This window comes from Lytechinus pictus, chromosome 1 (genome assembly GCF_037042905.1).
Source record: "Lytechinus pictus isolate F3 Inbred chromosome 1, Lp3.0, whole genome shotgun sequence".
In the NCBI taxonomy this organism is placed as follows: Eukaryota; Metazoa; Echinodermata; class Echinoidea; order Temnopleuroida; family Toxopneustidae; genus Lytechinus; species Lytechinus pictus.
The window spans coordinates 24,264,562-24,287,596 of NC_087245.1; the positions used below are offsets into that span (position 1 = coordinate 24,264,562).

Consider the following 23,035-nt stretch of genomic DNA (forward strand, 5'->3'; position numbering starts at 1 on the left):
CAAATTGCTTCTATCATGCATGGCCGAACAATTTAGCCATGTCTGAAAGAACTTATTAGCAAATATATATTGTGATGGCAACATCATACATACCACTATATAGATCATGAGCCAGTTTTGAAACTTGCTGACTTTGGTCGGGAGTTTTCTTTTGGGTTACAGTAAATGCATGGATTCTGATGATTGACTGACTTTTTCTACTTTATCGCCCTTTTACTTTTAGGCTGTATCTGTTGAAGGTAATCCAATAGAGCTCTTACTAATCAATATTGGACCCATTACGGATATCGTTTCTTTCATTTTAAATTGAACTAACCAACAATTCAATGTCTTGATGAGAAAGTATCTCATGTCAATTTAAGGGGGAAGGCTATAGTGACCCCTTTTGTATATCCTGGATATTACGAAGTTGCTCTTTAAGCAATAATAAATCATAGACCATTTATCTTAACCTACATTATCTCTTTCGTCTCAGTTAGATGATCCATTTCAGAAATTACATTTAATTCTTGGTATCCTTGTTATACAGGCCAATATTAAGAGTTCGTATCTTGTTCATAATTTTGCAGTTTGTATAGACATAAGATTATTGTGTATTCTGCATCAAGACCCCACTCTTTCCCAGTAGTTTTGTTCAATTCATTTCTTTTGTATAGGGGCGAGTCTAAGGTAATGCCCCCTCAGATGTCAAAAATTCATCTGATTTAAGGACGTTCCACAGTTATGTTTGTGCGCATCATGATCTGCGCATATTTTACACTCTGCGCGCTGACGTCATAATGGATGAACTGCACTGCTTATTAATCACCTGTATAGGTATATGTTAGCTGATTTTTCTCCTAATCTGCACTAACTGCAGATCCGATGTGTTATTTTATGAAACTAATAAACTGGAATTATTCCATGGACCATTTTTTTTTATTCCTCTACAATCTCAAAACAATTTTCTCTGTAGTGCTGCAAAAGTAAGATGATATGACCCCGAGTTTGAATAAATGGTAGAGTGGTTCGGAAATTTTCCTGACATGATACAAAGCTTTTGGCGCGTTTTGGGGGGTGTATTAAGAAACACATTTGCTCTAATAAGAGTGCTGATAGTTTGAAAACAAGCACATAAACCCATATTTTTTAAGGTTTGCACCTCTTAGGTATACCTTCCTTTACAACCTTGCAAAGTTTGGTGAAAATGACATGGGTTTTGTATAAAGTGCAGCATTTCTTTTTCTTCTCAAGTTTGTTATTGAAATTGGAAATTTTTTAGGTTTAGTGTTAGTTATCTTTCCCGCAATTTCTAAGAACTGAGAGTGCTGTTAGACTTAAATGAGCAAACAATTGAAAGAAATATAAATGAATTATCCATCTTAAGGATACAATTACTAATCATATTGCACAATTTGATGAAATTTTCATGGATTTTGATTGAGTAATAGACCTTTAAACTCATTGTTGTGATCTCGTGGAGTCTAAAAATGCCAAATTATTTTGAATGCGCAATTCTTAAAAACATCCGTTTGGATTAACTTTGAAGCTCTGTATAAAAAAATCAAGCACATGGACCCATGTTAATTTTTGCATATTTGGAATATTCAGGTGCTAAAGTATCTATGTGCAAAGTATGATGGAAATGACATGGATTTTCAATGTTTGGGAGCAAGACTACGGAACCGTTCGCATTTTAGACGGTATTATCAGACTTTTACTTGTTTTCGGCGCATTTTGGGCTGTTTCAAGCCAACTTGCAACAGTTTAGACACTGATAGTTTAAAAAAGAGCACATGGACCCCATATTTTTAATATTTCAACGTCTTTAGAATATATTCCTCTATACGATTCTAGAGAGTAAGAGGAAAATGACATAGAGTTTTGAATGCTTGGAAGCAGAACTACGGAACCATTCGTATATAAATTAGACAGTCACGGGATTATCACACTTTTGCTTGTTTTCGGCGCATTTCGGGCCGTTTCAAGCCAACTCGCAACACTTTGGACACTGATAGTTTAAAGACGAGCTCATGGACCCCATATTTTTTAATAATTTAATGTCTTCAGAATGAATTCCTCTACAAATCTAGAGAGTATGATGAAAATGACGTGGATTTTGAATGTTTGGGAGCGAAATAAGGAACCATTTGCATTTTAGAGGGTATTATTAGACTTTTGCATGCCTGTTTTCGGCGCATTTTAGGCGATTTTTAAGCCAACTTGCAACATTTTTTACATTAATAGTTTAAAAACGAGCACATGGACCCCATATTTTTAATAATTTGATGTCTTCAGAATATATTCTTCTACAAATCTGGACAGTATGATGAAAATGACATGGATTTTGAATGCTTGGGAGCAAAATATGAAACCATTTGCATTTTAGACGGTATTATTTAATATACTTTTTGCTTGTTTTCGGCGCACATTCGGTGGATTTCAATATTTTCAAGCCAAATCACAACACTTTGGACACCGATAGTTTAAAAACTAGCACATGGACCCCATATTTTTAACTTCCCTACACCTTTGATATGCATTCCTAAACAATTTAGCCGAATTTGATGAAAATGACATGGATTTTGAAAAAAAAGTGCAGCTTAAAAAATACTTTTTTTGGGGGGGGAATAGATTCACGTCTTTGACATGTTTGAAGATTTGTTTTTCCGAGATTTTGCACCATTCTTGCCAAATGAGGGCGCTGCCGACTCCAAATAGATATAGTTTTACCAATTAAAATACTTTCTCTTACTTTGGTATACACTTTGTTATGTATCTTGAAAATTTGATGGACCCTGTATTGTCTCGTATGATTTACAATAATTGGTAAGATAGGATAAGCTCATTAGTTAAGAAAATTATACGATTTTCTTGAACCACGTGTCCAATACGTAATGATTTGAGAAACTTTATGTTTTTTTTCTTTAAATATAAAACATTGACCTGATATATATTTTCAAAAGTTCTAATTTATTTACTCTGACTTCTGAAAAAAAAGAAAACTTATGTGTAAAAATTTAATTAGTCTTATTTATTTTTACTTTTTATGGTACTCTTTAATTTTTAGTGTACTCTTTTCAACGTTCATAACAAATTCACTGAACAACAAATTTTATCTAAATTGATTTCATATTTCATCATTTCATAACAAAAGAAAATCACATATCTATGATTTTTGGCTGAAAACACATTTTGTATTGAAATAGTACACGAAAACACTAGTCTCCTTTATTTTTACTTATTAAAAAATGCTGTATGGAACATCTGCCTCACATATGAAATATTACATATGCCTACAAACTGAAAGGGAAATGCATAATACAGTTGAATAGTTTAAAAACTATGTGAAGGTTTAAGAAAATAAAAATATTTGTCACTTCGGAACCGTGGTCACGGTTCTCTCGAGTTTGGTCTCAAGACTTTCAAGAAAAGAATTAAATTAAGAATTGTGACAATGAGATCATTTTGCAATGCAAAATTATCATATGAAATATCGAGGAGTGTACACGTCGAAGATAATTGAGAAAACAAACTAAGATTTTAATGATAAAAAAAAAACTAATTCGTAAAAGAGGGAACTTTTATTTGGTTCCCTTACGTTATTGAGGTCTGTAACCGAAACAACAAAACTATTTTGTTTCCTGTGGGATTTTTTTTTTCTTTATGAATATTATTCTGTTATTTGTTCACCACAGAGACCTTGCATCGATTATTTTTATTATTAAAAGGTACAAGATGAAAAAAATATGTTGAATATATATATATATATATATATATATATAAAATCCTCAATTAGAAATCTGACTTTGATCGATAATTCCTTCTCGGTTTTAGTAAATATCAATGTGTAATTAATATCAATGAATAGATCATTTAATTTTCTTTAAAATGATACCCTACATGATATGATTATGGTTCACATGGAGGCGCAGTGTCTTAAAATGTGGGGCAGGGTCAAAATTCAAAAGTTGCAAAATGACACAATATTGTTCTTTTTTCCGTGGTGATGAGTGAGTTTCTCAGTGGTTTCTTTTGGCTTTGATCGATGATTCCTCCTCGGTATTATAGTAAATATCATTGTGTTATTAATATCAATTAATAAATCTTTTAATTCTCTTTAAAATGATACTTTACACGATATGATTATGGTTCACATGGAGGTGAAGTGCCTTGAAATGTGGGGCAAGGTCAAAATTCAAAAGTTGCAAAATGACATAATATTGAAAGTCACTGTTCTTTTTTCAGTGGTGATGAGTGAGTTTCTCAGCGGTTTGTTTGTTTTAATTGTTTTCATGCACCTTAACATCAAAATTAACATGGAATCAGACATACCTCTGCACAAGCAAACACATAACAAACAAACAAACATGCATGGGTATTTCAAACCACGACTCAAACCATGTTGTCTCACAGGACCATTGGGACAGAAGCAGGGGCTTGAATGGATTTCATCTCTATTGACACAGACAAAAGAATCATGTTCTATATTCATGGTATTGACCCTTCATGACTATTTCTGCTCGTTTTGCAGCTTTTCAATTCAGACCTCATCCAAAACTTTTGAATCCTGCTCTTTTCGTGATAGCATGATCATAACAAGCATGGTATCATTTTAAAGAGAATTAAATGATCTTTTGAGTAATATCAAATATGTTTTGTGTAAATTTGGGAGTTGGGAGAAATTAATGGCCATACTCAGATTTCCAAACTTTTTTTGCTCGTTTTGCAGCTTTTCAATTCAGACCTCATCCAAAACTTTTGAATCCTGCTCTTTTCGTGATAGCATGATCATAACAAGCATGGTATCATTTTAAAGAGAATTAAATTATCTTTTGAATAATATCAAATATGTTTTGTGTAAATTTGGGAGTTGGGAGAAATTAATGGCCATACTCAGATTTCCAAACTTTTTTTGCTCGTTTTGCAGTTTTTCAATTCAGACCTCATCCAAAACTTTTGAATCCTGCTCTTTTCGTGATTGCATGATTATAACAAGCATGGTATCATTTTAAAGATAATTAAATGATCTTTTGAATGATATCAAATATGTATTGTGTAAAATTTTGAGTTGGGAGAAATTAATGGCCAAACACAGATTTCCAAACTTTTTTTGCTCGTTTTGCAGTTTTTCAATTCAGACCTCATCCAAAACTTTTGAATCCTGCTCTTTTCGTGATTGCATGATCATAACAAGCATGGTATCATTTTAAAGAGAATTAAATGATCTTTTGAATGATATCAAATATGTATTGTGTAAAATTTGGAGTTGGGAGAAATTAATGGCCAAACACAGATTTCCAAACTTTTATATATATATATATATATATATATATATATCTAAAGATGCGTTGCCAACAAAACTATTTGTGATTATATGTATATGCGCTGCCAAGATGGAGGAAGCGCACTGTAAAAGACGCATCTAAAGACACGTTGCCAACAAAATTATTTGTGATTACATATATACATAATATATGCACGCTCACCAAATACACTAGCTTACACAATTGCATCCCAATAACAATACTTTCTCTCTTTCACTCTCTCTCCCACTATTTCTCTCACACACTCTCTTTCCCCCTCCGTTTCTCGCTCATGACTATTAAGATCAAAAGCCAGGAGAGGAGATCGAAAAGAATAATCACACTATAAATGAAATAGTAACATATACCGTGTGAGTAAAAAAAAAGACACCTCACAAGTCCCCAATTTAAGGAAAAAATATGTCATGAACACATAATTATTATATATGGCCTGAAAATGTATGTTCTACCAAACAATTTGATACCATATTCATGTGGCATGTGCTAACGCTTAGATGATCAGAGGGGTTTTCTTTGCAGTGATGCAAAATTTTTTCTGCGCCAAAGTGAGGCATGACAGCAATGAATGAATCCAGTTGTCAATGATGCCATAATGTTACAAGGGCTGCATTAAAATCCGTTTCAAAATACCTTTTTAATAATTTGCTTTATAATTGTTTAATAAACACTTTTTAATATCAATTCTTAAATTAATTTCATTAAAAAAGGATTTGCAAATATGTTTACAAAATCATGTATTATGACATCACTATTTGCATCTGGATTCATTCATTGCAGTCACGCCTTTGGCGCGAATCAAAATTTACATCACTGCAGCAGCTAGCAAAAAATATCTACTGATCATCCATGCGTGAAGACATACCACATAAATATGGTATCAAATTAGTTGGGAGAAGATAGTCTTTCCAGCCACAAATAATTATTATGCCTTCATGATATATTTTTCCGTAAATTGGGGATTTGTGAGGTGTCAAGTTTTTGTTTTACTCACACGGTAGTTTAAACTGCAGCTTAATTGGTTTAGACCTACATCACAAGAGGAATCTGCAAATTACTTACTCATTCCAAGCTCATGGTAAGCAATCAGGAATGTGATCAGATAATCAATACGCAACTTTGCTCTCATTTTCTGTTCACTTTTACGCTTTTCACCTTCAAAATTATATCTTCCAAACAATTAACCTGTATGCATATCATTTGGGCACGCCACATCAATGTGCGTCGCACGGAACCTTACGAACATTCAACACTAGCTGTAGATATAGAAGACAAGGTCAAAGGGGACCGGGGTTTCCCTGCTTCGAACATTCGCACACTTTTGGAGTAGAGTTAAAACGTACCGCGAACGCGGGTGCGTGCATGCATGTGTGAATGTGCATCAGAGAAGGGCATGAAAACTAAACATGAAAACTAAACATGAAAACTAACTGGGTATAATTCGAATGGTGAATTATAGATAGAAGGGGAAAAAACGGTTAGACCAGTAGGCTTATTCTTCTTTTACTGGTTTCAAGTATGTTTTTACTAAGCGGGCCAGTTGATTTTTAACTGGACCAGTATAAACCAACTGGAAAGCAGTACCTCAAGTGCATACCAGTTCAAGATAATTAGTAATACCAGCTATATTGTTTTCATCAAACTGGTGTATGCTGGACCAGTATGACCAGTATTTTGTTCTACTGGTTTCAATTTACATTTTTACTTGGCCAGTTGATTTTTAACCGGACCAGTAAAAATCAATTGGAAACAAATTCCGTCAAATTGATACCAGTTCAAGAAAAGTAGTAATACCAGTTAAATTGTTTTCATCAAACTGTTGTCTGCCTGGACCAGTTTGGCCATTTTTTTTTTTTACTGGTTCCAGTATATTTGCACTGGGCCAGTTGATTTAAACTGGACCAGTAAAAATCAAGTGAAGACCAGTTATATCAAATATATTGTTATTATCAATTATTGTTATCATTACTATTGTTATTATTATTTTCAATATTATCATTAATATGTTCATGAGTATTTTGATAATTATTTTCATTTTAATTATCGTTATGCTTAAGACATAAAACGAGATATATTCCCCTGATAAGTCAGCTCGTCTAATCTCAGTTCTTGTTTTAAATAAAATCTCGTCATGACTAGTAATTGCACTAGTAGATGCTGCTGATCACGTGGTTTGCCTCATTTGCATATTTACATTTTTTTTGCCCCAAAAACAGTATTTAGAAAGAAATATCCATGCAATGGCACTCATTGTTTTTTAACATTATAGATAAATGTGTGAACTAATTCACAATGAAAATGTGTAATTTTGCAATACAAATTTTTAAAAAAGCAGAAAGATTCCACAGCAAATTCACCAATCATGATATACGTATTACAAACTAAACGCGAAATGCCAGTGACGCCAGTAAGACCAGTTGAGTTTGATACCAGTATACACTTTACATCATCAGCATGATCACTGAGGCCAGTAACAAACTCCAGTATTCAAGACTATATTAAAATTCCACTGAAAAATTAACAGGAGACCAGTAAATATAGACCAGTGTTACATACCAGTATAATTTTAACTGGACCAGTATGACATGTATGACCAGTTAGAGCAGTAAACAGATGTTCTTAATTCCAGAGTTACCAGTTGATTAAGCTCTCCCCTATCTCCATCTCTCTCCGTCTTTCTCTCTCTTTGTTTTTGACTTTCTATCTACTTGACTTATTTTTAGTATCTTTCATGGCTCACTTTGCCATCATTAATGTGTTTTTAAAAGTTATGCGATTTAAGAGATTTATATTTTATACCGTAAATGTAGAATGATATATGATTGTTGTGTGTGAGGAAGGTGAGCTTCTGTGCACTTGTATTAATAATAAAGCAAAAATAAACAAAATGCATAGTAGTGTTCATTCAACCTGAATATTTTAATATACCGTTGTTGTTGTTTTTTCGAGTTAAATTGACATTGAAACCTGTTTTAAAGCAATTAATAATAGAAATTTGAAATGGCTCTTCAGATTTGTATAATCTTCTTTAAAATCTTAACAATAACCGATTATGTACTAAATCAGGTTACAATTTTATTGTATTAGGTGTTTTACTGCAAACTGTGACTGTTGATCAATATGTCAATTATTATGATTTATTCAAGGAAACCTACATAAACAACTCAACCATTCAAAAGCAGGGGCGGATCCAGGTTTTTCCAAAAAGAGAGGGACCCACTTTCCCGATAAAATCAGACAACCCCCCCCCCCCCAAAAAAAAGGGTTTCCACCTAAAATTGAAGGTATTTTACTCCGCGGAAAATCTGACAAGCAAAACAAAGGTCCTCACGTTCAAAAGGGAGGGGGGGCATATTTACATTACAAATTTTGATTATGGCTCTCAAGGGGGGGGGGGGGGGGCACGACCGGCCGTGCCCCTTTCGATCCGCCAGTGTTCAAAAGGTTTCCTTTCCATTTCGTTATGGTATTTGGTATTTTGCCTTGCTTTGTAAGTTTGAGGTTTGAAAAAAAAATCGAAACAAAATTTGGACACAATAAATCAGTCAACAAATCAATAAACCGCATTCAGAAAGATTCACGTAAGTTTATAGAATAACGGTGGTATTATATAATATAGAGAGAACATAACTTTCATTTCCGTGCTGCATAATGATAAGATACAAAAGCAGAGGGTTTAGTGATTTTCAAGACGGTCTTCTGTCTATATTTTTGCTTCCTGTAACAAATTAGAAATATATGAGATCCAGGCTAGGACCAATAGAAAATGGACCTAACGTTGTTTCAGATAAATGTATGTTTGTTTGTTTTTAGGTTTTTTGGGGGGAAGCAGTTTTGCATAACTGAACAGGCCTATACCCTGCAGCATAAAATAAAGAAAACCAATAAAGAAATAAATAATAAATAAATGCTCTTGATGGGCAAGTATACAATGACGCTCTCCGCCGTACGCGCCACTGTGGGATCTATGCACTAGGTGGAAGCCCCGCCCCCATCCCTCCAATACAACAGCAAAACGTCGACCGTTTTCTTTACTCGAAAACCATCACCCCTCCCTTCCCCCATTATCTCAAGACCTATGGGATTCGGATTGCAATGTTATTCGCTATAAAAACAAGTAACGCGAAAGGAGTAATGAATGTACACGTCGGTTTTAATAGCTCACCCGATAACCCAAGTATCAGGAAGCTAAATTGGCTTGCGAAAACTAATTCGACTACACACCTATGTACCATTGACAAAACATTAATGACTCATTACAGCACTTGTTCAACCAAAAACAAATTAAACGTCAGATATAACTTACCTCTAGTAAGGAAACATACTAACAGCAATGTGCTCAAATGGTTAAACCAAGATGCTTTTCCTATTTCATCCATTACAAATTTCAGATTTCGATGAAAATAACCGACGTATCAATCAATCAATATAACGTTAACGCTTCCCTGTTCCATAAATGTGAGTAGAGTCTGTATGCGTTAAATGAAATGTAGTATGAGATATGTTTGCTCACACACGATTATTATCCATTATGTCCTGAGCGAAGGTCAAAGGCAACGTGGGATTTCCCGCTCTTCATAATGAAGCACATGACGCATTAGCGAGGGGAACCTAGAGGATGATAATGATATGATAGCCCCCCCCCCCCCACACACACGCAGACGCATATCCACAACCAACTCACACACACATACACACACCCCAATGTGGACACACGCGCGCACACACACACATCTTCCCACACACTACCTCTATCTCTCCATAGCTCTATGATCTCTCCATGGGAAAGCCAAGACTTCATACAAGTTAACAGCCATAGGCGGATCCAGGGGGGCCCGAGGGGCCCGACCCCCCCCCCTCTCCCCTATTGGCGGAGCAAAAAAAAGAAAAAAAGGGGGAAAGAAAGAAAAAAAGAAAGAGAAGAGAAAAGAGAGGAGAAAAAAAAAGAAGGGGAAACATAAGAGGGGGAAGACGAGTGAATAAAATAAAATGAGGGGAAGAAAATAATCAAAAAAATATTTCATGTCACTACATAAACTTTTTGCTCGCGCTTCGCGCTCGCATTGCCTTTTAGGTGATTTACATATCTTGCTCAATATGGACTTTAAAATATCAAATTTTGAAGTCAATATACAAAACATATTTCTGCTTGGAAATCGAACTTTCATTATTTTGTTTGATTTACAAATTGATTTTTAAAAGTGCTCTGTCAGAATTTCTATTTCATGGTCTGGATATTAACATTTTCTGCTCGCGCTGCGCGCCCGGAAAATTTGATTTGTCAGGTACATATTATTTTCCTGTATTCCATAAGGTTCTCAAAATATCCCTATTCAGGTCAGATTGTCAACGCGTATCAGCTAGCGCTGCACGCTCGCATTTTGATTGGTGAGTTATGTATATCTCAATATTAATTCTAAAACAAACTACTTAAAATCCCCATTTCATGACAGTTTATAAAAAAATTCGGCTCGCGATTTGCGCTCGCATTGACTGTTTAAAAGATATGAAGTCATGCATATCTTTTTCATAATTACAAAAGTGCTTTAAATGTCCAGTTTTCAGGCCATAATATTAACAGATTTCGCGCTCTCATTAGGCTTATTAGATTAATAAAAAAAATATTAATTTAATAATCAAATTGTCCCTTTTCAGAATGGAATATGGACAAGTTTAATATCGCGCTTAAGAAGAGAGAAGGAGAAATAGTCATCATTTTCATATGATGACATAATGTCCTTATAGAATGTCCCGGTCCTATGCCAAAACTCAAAGAAATAATAATGAAACATATCAGCTCTTTTTTAACTGTGATCTATCTCCACCTCACAATTTTTTCTACAAAGTACTAGAAATACAGAGCTTAAATCAAACCGTTTTCAGATCGGAATATCAAATGTTTTAAGCTTGCACTTCGCGATCGCTTTATTGATTTTCATGATAAAAAAGCTCTTTAGAATACCCAAATTCTAGGTCGAAATCAGATACGCAGCTTGTTCTCTATTTAAATCATTATCCAGTTTCAGATTACAAACTATCAAAAAGTTTGTGCTCGCGTTTGGCGCTCGCAATTTTAATGTAGAAAGATTTCCAAGTACTCATCCTTTTCATGATTTACCACGAATGAATAGAGTGTCCCAATTTTAGGTGTAAATCTCGATTTTTTTTTTCCGCTACGCGCTCGCATCAATCATTTACTTATACACTTATCCTTTTAACGATTACAAAAAGTGCTTAGAATTTCCATTCTTCAGGTAGAAATATAAAAATTTTCAGCTCGCGCTTCGCGCTCGAATCATTTGATAGTTGAAATATGTAACGTATTCATGGCTAACAAGCAGCCGTTGCTAGATCCTTTTTTTATCAGATCAAAACGTATATATAAAAATTTCTGCTCGCGCTTCGCGCTCGCAGTAATTATGTAGCTGGATACGCATCTCGTTTACGATCACAAACATTGCCCAGAATGTTTACATTTTAGGACAAAATACTTGAAATAAAAAAAGCTCGCGCTAGCACTATTTAAAAAAGGCTTATGAGATTGATATATATCTATGTTGATTTATAAGAATAAAGCTTAGAAGTGACTTTTAGGACTACCCCTTCAAAGAAACAAAAACAAATCAACTTCGAGCGGCCGATCGGGATAAATGTTGCTTAAAAAATTCCGCCACCCCCCCCCCCCCCCTATTGGCGAAGGCTGGATCCGCCCCTGGTATCCTACAGTTCAAAATATTAATTACATATAGTTTTTATTTAGTATAAATATTCCAATATACTCTCACTTGTCATTATCTATTTCAATGAATCGTTGATTTTTTTTTGGTAAATGAACTTTCTTTGTGGTTCTAGCGTTTTGTTCTTAATCATTCAATTGTGGCTGCAGTTTCGGTATGAAAACAAATATCCTTGAAACGTTAATGACATTTACCTGATGAAAATTGAAAATATCTCAAATCATGTACCATTTAGTCCATAAAACTTATTTATTCATATAATTTATATCACAAATTGTGTCATGTGTAATTCACTGTATAAATGGGACAATCAAGATGTTTTATGTGGTAAGTGAGAATATGAATAATGTATGCACATATGGGTGTATCGCACTAGCGTACCTACGGGGGGGGGACAGAGGGGGCAGACAGCCCCCCCCCCCCTGACGAGTCACAACCCATGCATGAGACATATCCCTGCCCCCCTGACGAGTCGTGAAAACTAAATTTTTTTTTATTTTTTTTGCTTGTCATTTTTTTTACTGGTACGAAATCCTTTATTTGTGGTTGAAGACCTTTTTTTTTTTTTGCTTGTCAAATATTTTGGCGGACGAATTTGCCCCCCCCCCTGTGGAATACCCTAGGTACGCCACTTGTGTATCGTAGGACTGTATGAACATCAATGTGCAGTATAGTATAGCAACCAGTCCGTCCAATCTACACTATGAAGTTAGTTCATTAACTGTATAGTAAGATAGTAAGGGATAAGGACCACTCCATCCAAAAGAGGAGAAAAAATCTAAAAGACGAGGAAAAATTTGACAAGCAAAAAAAAAAAGGTTTTAACCAAAAATTAAGGGTATTTCTACCACAAAAAAATGACAAGCAAAACACGGCATTTTTACATTATAAATTTTAATTATGCATCCCAAAAACGGGCCGGCATTGCCCCCTCCTCCTGGATCCGCCAGTAAAATTGGTAATAATAATACAAACAATATATATTTAAAAACATATAATAAAAATAGTAATTAAAAAAAATAAAATGATATAAGATAAACGATAAAAATAGAAATAAAAAATAATAATTAAACGAAAATAATAATAATAGAGAGCGTAGTTGGCTCAGTCGGTAAAGCGTCTGTTTATCTAACCAAAGGTCGTGGATTCTCACCAGGGCGGATGACTGAAGCAGGCGTTGTGATCTCTCCCCTGCTCCATGCACTACATATCTGTTTCGTCGACACAGCAATAATGCTGCTCCCACTCTTGAGGTACAAAGTGAAGTGATGTAGTGCTTATACAAGTTCATTTATGGGAAGTTCATGAAAGATTGTGACTAAGGAGGCATGACCAGTACACAATGGATTACATAGATCTAGAGTCTATTATTTGGGAACTTTCGCAAACCTCACGGACGCTAATATTAGTGTCCCCTAACACAAAAGTTAACGCTTAATCATACACTTGATTTTTAAGATTGAATGTACATTATAGTCAATAGAATCAAACGTAGAAAACTGCTCTGCAATCAATGCTATTAAAGCTTTGTGTTACAGGGGGGTTACAGGCCCTACAGATCTGCTTTTCGTGTGCAAAATTCTTTCCCGCGACACCCGCACCATACATGCGTGTACATTACGACTCAAGGCTGGAGATATTCGAAATGCAGGACCTACAATAGACTATGACGTGGATAAGAAAGAGGTTTTTCAAACAAATCAAGTACATATTGAGTGAGGAAAAAGTTACTGAATTAAGGCTTAGATCAGTGGCGTACCGTGGGTCACGGCATTGGGGGGGCACCAGCAAAAAATTTGAGTCACTTAGTGAGCTCGCGAAGCGCGCCCAATTGCCAGGTATACTGACCTAATAGAGACATTTTAAGGAGGGTGCCATTAAACGGATATGTATCTCAAATAATGCGAGCGCGAAGCGCGAGCTTAAAATTTTTGATATTCAGACCTAAAAAGGAACACTATAATCAATCTTTTGTAATCATAATACGTACCTGTCTCGCTAAATAATGCGAGCACGAAGCGCGAGCTGAAATTTTTGTAAATATTGACCCCCAAACAGGAAGATTTTAATTCATTAAGAGTATACACATCTCACCATAGCCATCTAATGCGAGTACCAATAAGCGCTTGCTGATTTTGTTAGAATTACATCTAAACATCCACATAAAGCACTTGTAATCATGATTAACATACCCTTCTCACTAATCAAATCTTGCGAGCGCGAAGCGCGAGCTGAAAATGTAGGAAATTCAGACCTGAAGAGGGGTTTTTAAGGCTTTTTTGTAAGAATTCACGAAGACCATAAGTTCACTAACCAAATGATGCGAGCTGAAAATTTTTGATATTCACATCAGAAAAAAGGACATTTTAAGGACTGATTCTAGAAATTCATGGAGAGCAGACATACTTCACAAATCCACTACTGCGAATGTAAGCACGGACATGAAATGTTTTATATTAAGACCTTAATTAAAATGGGGCAATCACTTTAAGTAGTCATGAAAAAAAGCATACTATTGTACATAAAACAATAACTCGAAGTGCGAGGAAATATATTTGGCAGTATTGTGTATATTGACTTGAAAACGGGAGGTTTCAGTATGACAGGATTATATATCTCGTTAAACAGACAATGCGAGCACCAGGAACAATGAAGACATAGGCCCTGAGCAAATTATGTTTTGTAAAGTTATGAAAAATGTTTCTTATGTAATATATTAAACATAACATAATTATGATATATTATAACATTATAATGACCAATAATGTATTCTTTCCCACTCCGTTTCTCTTCCTTTCTCTCTCTTTTCTCTCTTTCCCCGTTTTTTTTTTTTTTTTTGGTCAGCCGATGGGGGGGGGGGGGGCACGTGCCCCCCATGCCCCCCCCCCGTAGTTATGCCACTGGCTTAGATATAGATCATTACAGTCCATCGAATCGATATTGCATTTAATGTGGATTATTGGTGGATCTCTGGCAATTGATTCCATGGGTCAAATCACCTCTCCAGCAGAAACCATTTCGCATGCGTTGATTATGTACACAGCATGTATACGCCTAAACAAGTAGTTACCTTGGTCTGAACACGTATCAGCCGAAATTTCTTTTGTTTACTCCTACACAAACGATATGCCTCTAGCACACAATGTAATGGGCATTATGTTTTACTTTCCCCAGAAATGGGGATTAGATTCGAATTCCCGGGGGGACGACTTCCATTGATGAGTGGATACCAGGCACGACCATGCGGTTTCGAAAAGCACCCAAAACAAGGGAAGCAAGACTTTTCCAGATTATGAAAATGCATCTCTTAACAAGTATTTAGCTTGTGAAACCCTACAAGTATTGAAAACATATCCTCCTTTTCAGTATTTTAAACATCGTTTTTGTCACCCTTATAACGTTACATAGGCCTATACGTAACGTACTTGCCCACTCTTTCCCTTTTTACGCGTGGTCGCGCCTGGTATCCACTCTTCAATGGAAGTGGGCCCCCCGGGCGGCCTCTCGAGCTCTGGGCGGAATCAAATGTGGCTCTGGAAAGTCGTCCTAAATCGGATATATCGCTGTTACCATAGTAGCAACCAGAATTTTGCACACGGAACGCAGATTGAATGTTTTCGTTCAGATGCGAAACGAAAAAAATCTCATGTCACACAATATGCATTGCAGGACAGAGTTTCACGACCATGACGACGGGCCCAAAAGTCTCTTCCAAAATCAACTACCGTTGTAAATAAGCGTTCGCGTTCCTGAACGAAAGGTCGGGACTGACAGTTCGACGGATTAAAATAAACTATGATGTCGAATAGGATTAAGGCTATTATTTGATATTACACAGGAGGCCTTTGGTCCTTTGTCGGCAAGGTGTCGTCATCTCGTTTATACTTAAAATTTATTTAAAGAACCTAGATCAGTGTGACATATGAAAAACTGTTCAGTGATACAGAGGTTACATCTTTTTGAGGCAATTGAGTAAGCTTCGCACTTCCTTGATATTTTCCAATGGATGGAATATGGTATGTCGCTGTCTTTTAATGTCCATACGTATTGACTGAGGGTGGTGGTGATCCTTTACTGCTTGTTGTTGAAGCTGCTTGTGTGGTTATATCTCGTTTTGAATGTGTTCTCGGTGTGACCAGTATATGTTTCAATTTTGTTATTGTACTCCCTTGTGACTGTGGCTTGGTAGACAACGCTCTTGGCAAGACATTTTCCTTCAATTTGACATTGTGCGGGGTTTCTGCAGTTGCATTCACTGTTGTTTTTCATTGTGTCGTCTTGTGTTCTATGTTTGCTCAGTATCTGTTTATTGTTTGGGGTGCCTCTTGGGGGGGGGGTGGGCGGGGGACGGTTGGATGTGCCCCTCCCTGCAGTGGCGTAGCTACGGGGGGGCTGGGGGGCACGTGCCCCCCCCCCCCCCCTGAAAAAAAAGGAAAGAAAAAAGGGAGAAGAAAATAAAAAAAGGAAAAGAAAAAGGAAAAGAAGAAGAAAGACAGAAGAAAAAAAGAAGAAGAAAATAAGAGGAGGAAGACGAGTGATTGAAATAATGTAATTAAGAAAAAACAAATCTTTTTATGTTACTATATACAATTTTTGCTGGCGCTTCGCGCCAGAATTGCCTGTTCGATGAGATTCATATCTTGCTCAATAGGCTGATATGGAGCAAGTTTTGAAGTCAATATGCAAAACATATTTTAGCTCGACATCGAGCTTTCATTATTTTTTTTCATTTACAAATTTAAGTGCTCTGTAAAATGTCCGTTTTGTGGTCTACATATATCAGCATTTTTAAGCTCACTGTAACTGTAAGCAGTCCTTAACAGGTCCCTTTTCGATAATGCTAGAACAGTTGATAAAAATTTCTGTTCGCGCTTGGCGCTCGCAGTAGCCATCTAGTTACATACGAATCTTGTTCAGGATCACACATAACATTGCCCAGAAAATTAAATTAAAAATACATGAAAGTAAAAAAAAAAATTGCTCGCGCTTCGCGCTCGCACTTTTTATCAGGCTTATGAGATTATTTCATGTTTATGTTGTTTTATAAGAATAAAACTAAGAAGTGACTGATATAGATGAAGATAATTTCGGGCCCCGTCCCCTATTGGCGAAAGTCGGATCCGCCCTTGTGACACATACACACACACACACCGGAAAATGGTCGGTGCCCCCCCCCCCCCGGGAAAAATCCTAGCTACGCCACTGCCTCCCTGTATTCACCACTGGGTTAGTCAGATGTATTGAACACCACTTACCTCCTGATCAGCTGATTTGTCCCCATGTAATGACTGAGCGGGCCAAATCTAGCATGAGACTCGTAAATATCCGAGTATTCCAGAACTCCATGACTAAAGGTAGACTGGACATAACCTTTTAGGGCTTTTGTTGGGGAATGTTTAGATTCTAATATTTTTTATTCAGCCTCTGGAGAGCAACTTTTTAAAAGTCCGAGTTACGTCTTGAAGCAGGAATCCCGCAACGAAGGCACTACAAGTCTTTTCATTTTGCATTCCCCATTATTTTGTTCATTATGAACAGTGAGGATTTCCCTAAAAGGATTTCTGCAGGAAAACGTGGTGCTGACTTTTAGAAAGGCGCCTTACATGACTTTGTACAGGTGTGTTGAACAATTTTGGAGCTGATCTCTAGCTGTTGATATGCCTTAAAATGCGGTCACAGAGCTTCATACGAATCTCACTGGTGACTGGTCATATGAATTCTTTGCAGTTTATTGCCAAAGTTTCCCAATCTTGGTGCACATATACATGTAGCTTATCACTTAAACTTCAAGAATGATAGCTTTGAAAAATCTTGTTTGAATATTTATTTATGAATATATGATAACTAATTACCTGTATATATGCAAATATATGTAAAAATGTTCATGGAATTCTAATGTTTTTCATTTGCGTTATTGTTTTCAGCAAGTTTGTTCAGCTTTTTAGTCAACATCTCTGTTATTATAGATGGCATAGAAGGAATAAAGTTCGTCATATTTTAGTTGTTTTTATTGTATATCTGATTAATTATGCATACACTGTACATGCAAATTTGGGAGTCAAGATTTTCCATGCATTCATTTGTTTTTAAATTCCTATGTATTTCTTTATTTTGTAGTCCGTTTATTATTTCATACATCTAGAGCTTATTAACACAATCACCATTCATTTGATCTTATGATAAACGTGGGGAATTTACATGTAGTTTTGGAAGGACATTCATTTAAAGGACAAGTCCACCCCAACAAAAAGGTGAATTAAATAAAGGAGAAAAATCCAACAAGCATAACACTGAAAATTTAATCAAAATCGGATGTAAAATAAGTTTCACTAAAACAATTACATGTATATGCACATCCTGGTCAGTATGCGAATGAGGGGACTGATAACGTTACCCACTCACTATTTTTTTTTGTATTTCATTATATGAAATATGAAATACTTTAATTTCGTCCTCATTGTCATGTGAAGAAAAGATTTATTCCTCCCTGACCATGTGGATAAACACTGTCTTGACATTATGTGGTTTAGTCAAGGTGGTCATTATTGCCAAACCTGTAAAAAATGAATAATGATAAATATTGTATAATTCAAACAATAAAAAAAACAAAAGAAATAGTGAGTGGGGGACATCATCGACTCTCACTTTGCACATTTGCATATCAATGAGTTGTGCATATAACTGTTTTGTGAAAAATTAGCAAAACTTTAAAATGTCATAACTTTCTTATTTTACATCCGATTTTGATTGATTGATTGATTGCATTTATTCTTTTTCATTCCAAAATTTAACAAAAGTTACAATGTATAGCAAAACACAAAAATATAATATACAGAAATGATAAAAGGGAACCCACTGGAAAGCAAAGCTTGTTAGTATGGGTTCCCTGCAATAAATAGTTAACTAAAGTATATCTTTGATCAATGAAATTCAAATCGTAAATTAAAAAGGTTTGTACAATGAAAAAGAATACTAGTGGGGTCAAGCTTTTTATGCCTACTATGTTACAATTAACAAAAAATATAATATGATGAAATGTTTTGTGTTGTGCTTCTTTTCTGGGGTGGACTTGACCTTTAATCAATAAAAAAACACAGGCGAAAATGTTTTTATTTGGGGTGCGCATCACAGAAATATGTTATTTTATCAACTCTGAAACATGCACCTGATTTTTACAGAATAGCCTCAAGTCAAAATATGTGCAAGGTGCCGAGGTTTAAAAAAAACAGTAATGATGTCTAAGCAAACATACAAAAGATTGTGTTGCAGAGTGATTGCGAAAAAATTGTGGGGGCTGTTTTCTCAGACCCCTTCTCTATCTTTTTTAGTAAAGAGCATAAACTTGTGGTAAACTCAGATTAATGATCTGTTGAAACTAAAACTAACTTTGAAATTCTTTTTGCACAATTAATAACCTAAAAACATAATCAAGACTATAATAAATTTATAGAAATTTTGCCGGAAAAAAAAGTATCAGAGAAAGTTATGGCAAATATTAATGAATGAAAGTAAGAGTCTTTCCTGTGTTTTGTTTGTCATATCTTGTATCACCTGTATGGGATTATTGTGTATTGATATTTACCAATATTCATTCATACATGTATTGAAGAATTTCTGTATCTGTATGGGATTATTGTGTATTGATATTTACCAATATTCATTCATACATGTATTGAAGAATTTCTGTATCTGTATGGGATTATTGTGTATTGATATTTACCAATATTCATTCATACATGTATTGAAGAATTTCTGTATTTGTAGAACTTTGTCATTTATTTGAAAAAAATATATATTATACTTTGACTATTTTTGTTAATGTAACCCTAGCAAGGATAGATATGCTTAAGATCTGGAAGAACACTTAAAATTATCTCAAGAAGCATCTGTTATGTAGATATGATTGTCTACACAGTCATAATCTATTTTTACAAATTTTGAATAACCAAATGTCATTATTATGAAGTAACTATGAAATTTCTTACCTTGTTTTACACGTGTCTTTGTAATGTATGTCTTATAGTACTATGACTCCCCCCCCCCCCCCGAAAAAAAAACAAAAAAATCTAATGTAAAGGTTGTTATTATTTTTATTGGTATTTATTTCAACATGTGTACCACAATATTTGTTGAATGTGTTTTATATAAATGTTTGTAAAGTGTTGTGTGAATACATCAGATTTGCAATTTGTTTTAATAATGTGTGCTGCATTATCCCAGAAGATAGGGATACAGGTATATCATAAATACATCATATCATTCATTAGGAAGAAAAGAAGGGGTAAAGTTTATGGGAGGGGAATAGGGATCCGATAATAAAAGAAGAATGATCGTGATGATTCAATCGAAATTTTAATGATTATAATAATGGTAATGATAGTGCTAATGATAATGATGTTATTGTAAATGATGATGATGATGATATAGTTCCTAGATGATTGTAATATTGATGATTATAACCTATACAAGGCATTTTAGCAGATGAATAAATGTCATATTTTGCTCGCTTCTTTCAATCCGAGACCGACGAGGTAAACATTTGCCATGTTGCCCTTCCCGGGCTTTGCCCATAGGAATCCTTGGCACTCGCATTTGATGACTATGGTGAGATATATACTCTTAATGGATTCCTTTTAAAAAAAGTCCTTAAAACATCCCTGTTTGGGGTCAATATATACAAAAATGTCAGCTCGCGCTTCGCGCTCACAATGTTTGTTTAGCTAGACAGGTACGTATCATGATTACAAATATTTGCTTATAATGCTCTTTTTAGGTCTGAATATCAAAAATATCAGCTCGTAGCTTCGCGCTCGCATTATTTGATCAGTGACATACATATCCGTTTAATGGCACTGTCCTTAAAATGTCTTAGGTCAGTATACCTAGCAACTAAGCGCGAAGCGCGCTCAAAGTGACTCAAATTTTTTGCTGGTGCCCCCAACCAATGCCGTAACCCACGGTTCGACACTGGTTATAAGTAATAATGATATGGAAAATCACAGATGGTGATAATGATGGGGCTAATAACAATCTTGCAAGTCCGTTTGCCATATACCACTTACATCTAACAGAAACTGGTAATTATGAAAACTTTGAACTACTGCATGCTGCTCAATTTCTTAAATGTATTTTTTTTAATGTGATACAGTGTTATAGTACACGTATGTATTCCATATTTCATTCATGAATCCTGTTCCAGTATGATCCATTCCAAAGTAAAAAAAAATGTAATAAAAGTTTAATTTATATGGTGCTACTTTTACCCCAGTTTTAGCTCGAGCTGCCTGTACTTTGTTGGTAATTGCTTTTTTTTCTTCATACATTTGCACTGCAGTCATGTCGAGCTTGCATGTTATAAAGATGATTTTCTCGTGAGGTGTTGTGGCTCAGTGGATAAGTCTCCAGGATTTGAACCACAAGGTCCATAGTTCGATTCCCACAGCGGCTGGACGTTTATGTGCTTTTGCTACTCTCCACCCAGGTGCAGTAAATGGGTACCTGCTCAGTAGCTGTGCTAAAGCTGTGGTAATAGTATGCAGCACTTAAAAACATTGTATTAAAGGCTATATAAGTGTTGCATATTATTATCAATTATTATGAGAGTAGTTTTAATGTTTGGATACCCTTCTCAATGCAGCCCAATTTACATAGTGCATTCGTTGATTTTATTTTTGTTTTAAATTCAGAACGTTATGAAGAAAATTTGTATTGTCCAACAGTACGCAAATTGCGACACAGTACTAACTAAATAAATATGGATGATAATGGTAATTGTGTGTTTTTGTGAGAGTATTCATTGGAATGACATACTCCTGTTGTGTTGATCATTGTGTGTTGAATGTTAAAAAGTGATACTCCAGGCTGAAAATCATATGATTTGAACATGAAGAAATGTTGGTGAGGAAGTGGGGTTGTGAGATTAAGGGGAGGTATTTGAATACTGGAAAAGATGGAGAAAAAAATTATTACGTGAATCACGACGATTTGATACAATACAGTCGATCCTTGGACCCTTTGCATTTTAAAATATATTATACCACTTTAAGTGAAGCTGCACATAATAATTATTAAGTACAAATTTCATTTCAATACACACCAATAGTCACACCCACGAAACCGACTCCAGACGACAAAAGCAATGCGTTATAAGTGTGGTTGTATTACAAAGTACAAGCCAAGCGCACACAGTTACACTTCGTAATTCCGAAGGTTCTTTATTCCGAAGGTTCGTAATTCCGAAACACGTAAATTGCGTATATACCACGATGTTCGTTAGTCCGAAAACGTAAAAGGGTTCGTTAATCCGAACATTTGAGGCGTTATTCCGAAGGTTCGATAATGCGAAAGCGGAATAAGGTTCGATGTTCCGAAGGTTCATTAATCCGAAAACGAAATAAGGTTCGTTGTTCCGAAGGTTCGTTAATCCGAAAACGAAATAAGGTTCGTTGTTTCGAAAACGAAATAAGGTTCGTTAGTCATTTCGTTTTCGGACTAACGAACCTTCGGAATTACGAACCTCATTTCGTTTTCGGATTAAGGAACCTTCGGAATTACCAACCTCACTTCTTTTTCGGACTAACGAACCTTCGGAATTACGAACCTCATTTCGTTTTCGGACCAACGAAACTTCGGAATTACGAACCTTCGGAAATACGAATCTTCGGAATAACGAACATTCGGAATTACGAATGTATGCGAGCGCACACGATGCGAATCGCTACGATCCGAATTACAAGAAATTGTAATAACATTTGGTATGGACATTCATACAAATGAAATCTTTGCGATCAGAGATAAGAATAGTGGTAAGACGACTAAAATCAAAATCCAGTCAAGTTATAGTCTCCCTGAAGGAATAAAAGCAAATTCAATTCCAAATCGTTATCGGCAGCGAATTGAAGCAGATTTGGACTTTACTCCGACCACAGGGCTTGCCGCAAAGCAAAATTATGATTTTATTATTCCTAACATGATGCCGAACTTCAAGTAAAATAG

At 35.4% G+C, this 23,035-nt stretch overlaps 1 protein-coding gene across 1 annotated transcript in view; it reads right to left on the bottom strand.

Moving 5' to 3' along the window:
* The window catches only part of LOC129264846 (uncharacterized), a 33,807-nt gene extending 23,962 nt beyond the window's left edge, over positions 1-9,845 (bottom strand). Inside the window, exon 1 of the mRNA XM_064098808.1 lies at positions 9,610-9,845. Coding sequence (XP_063954878.1) covers positions 9,610-9,682 — 73 coding nt within the window. The 5' untranslated portion in view covers positions 9,683-9,845. The remainder of the gene's footprint in view (positions 1-9,609) is intronic.
* Positions 9,846-23,035: the final 13,190 nt, after the last annotated feature.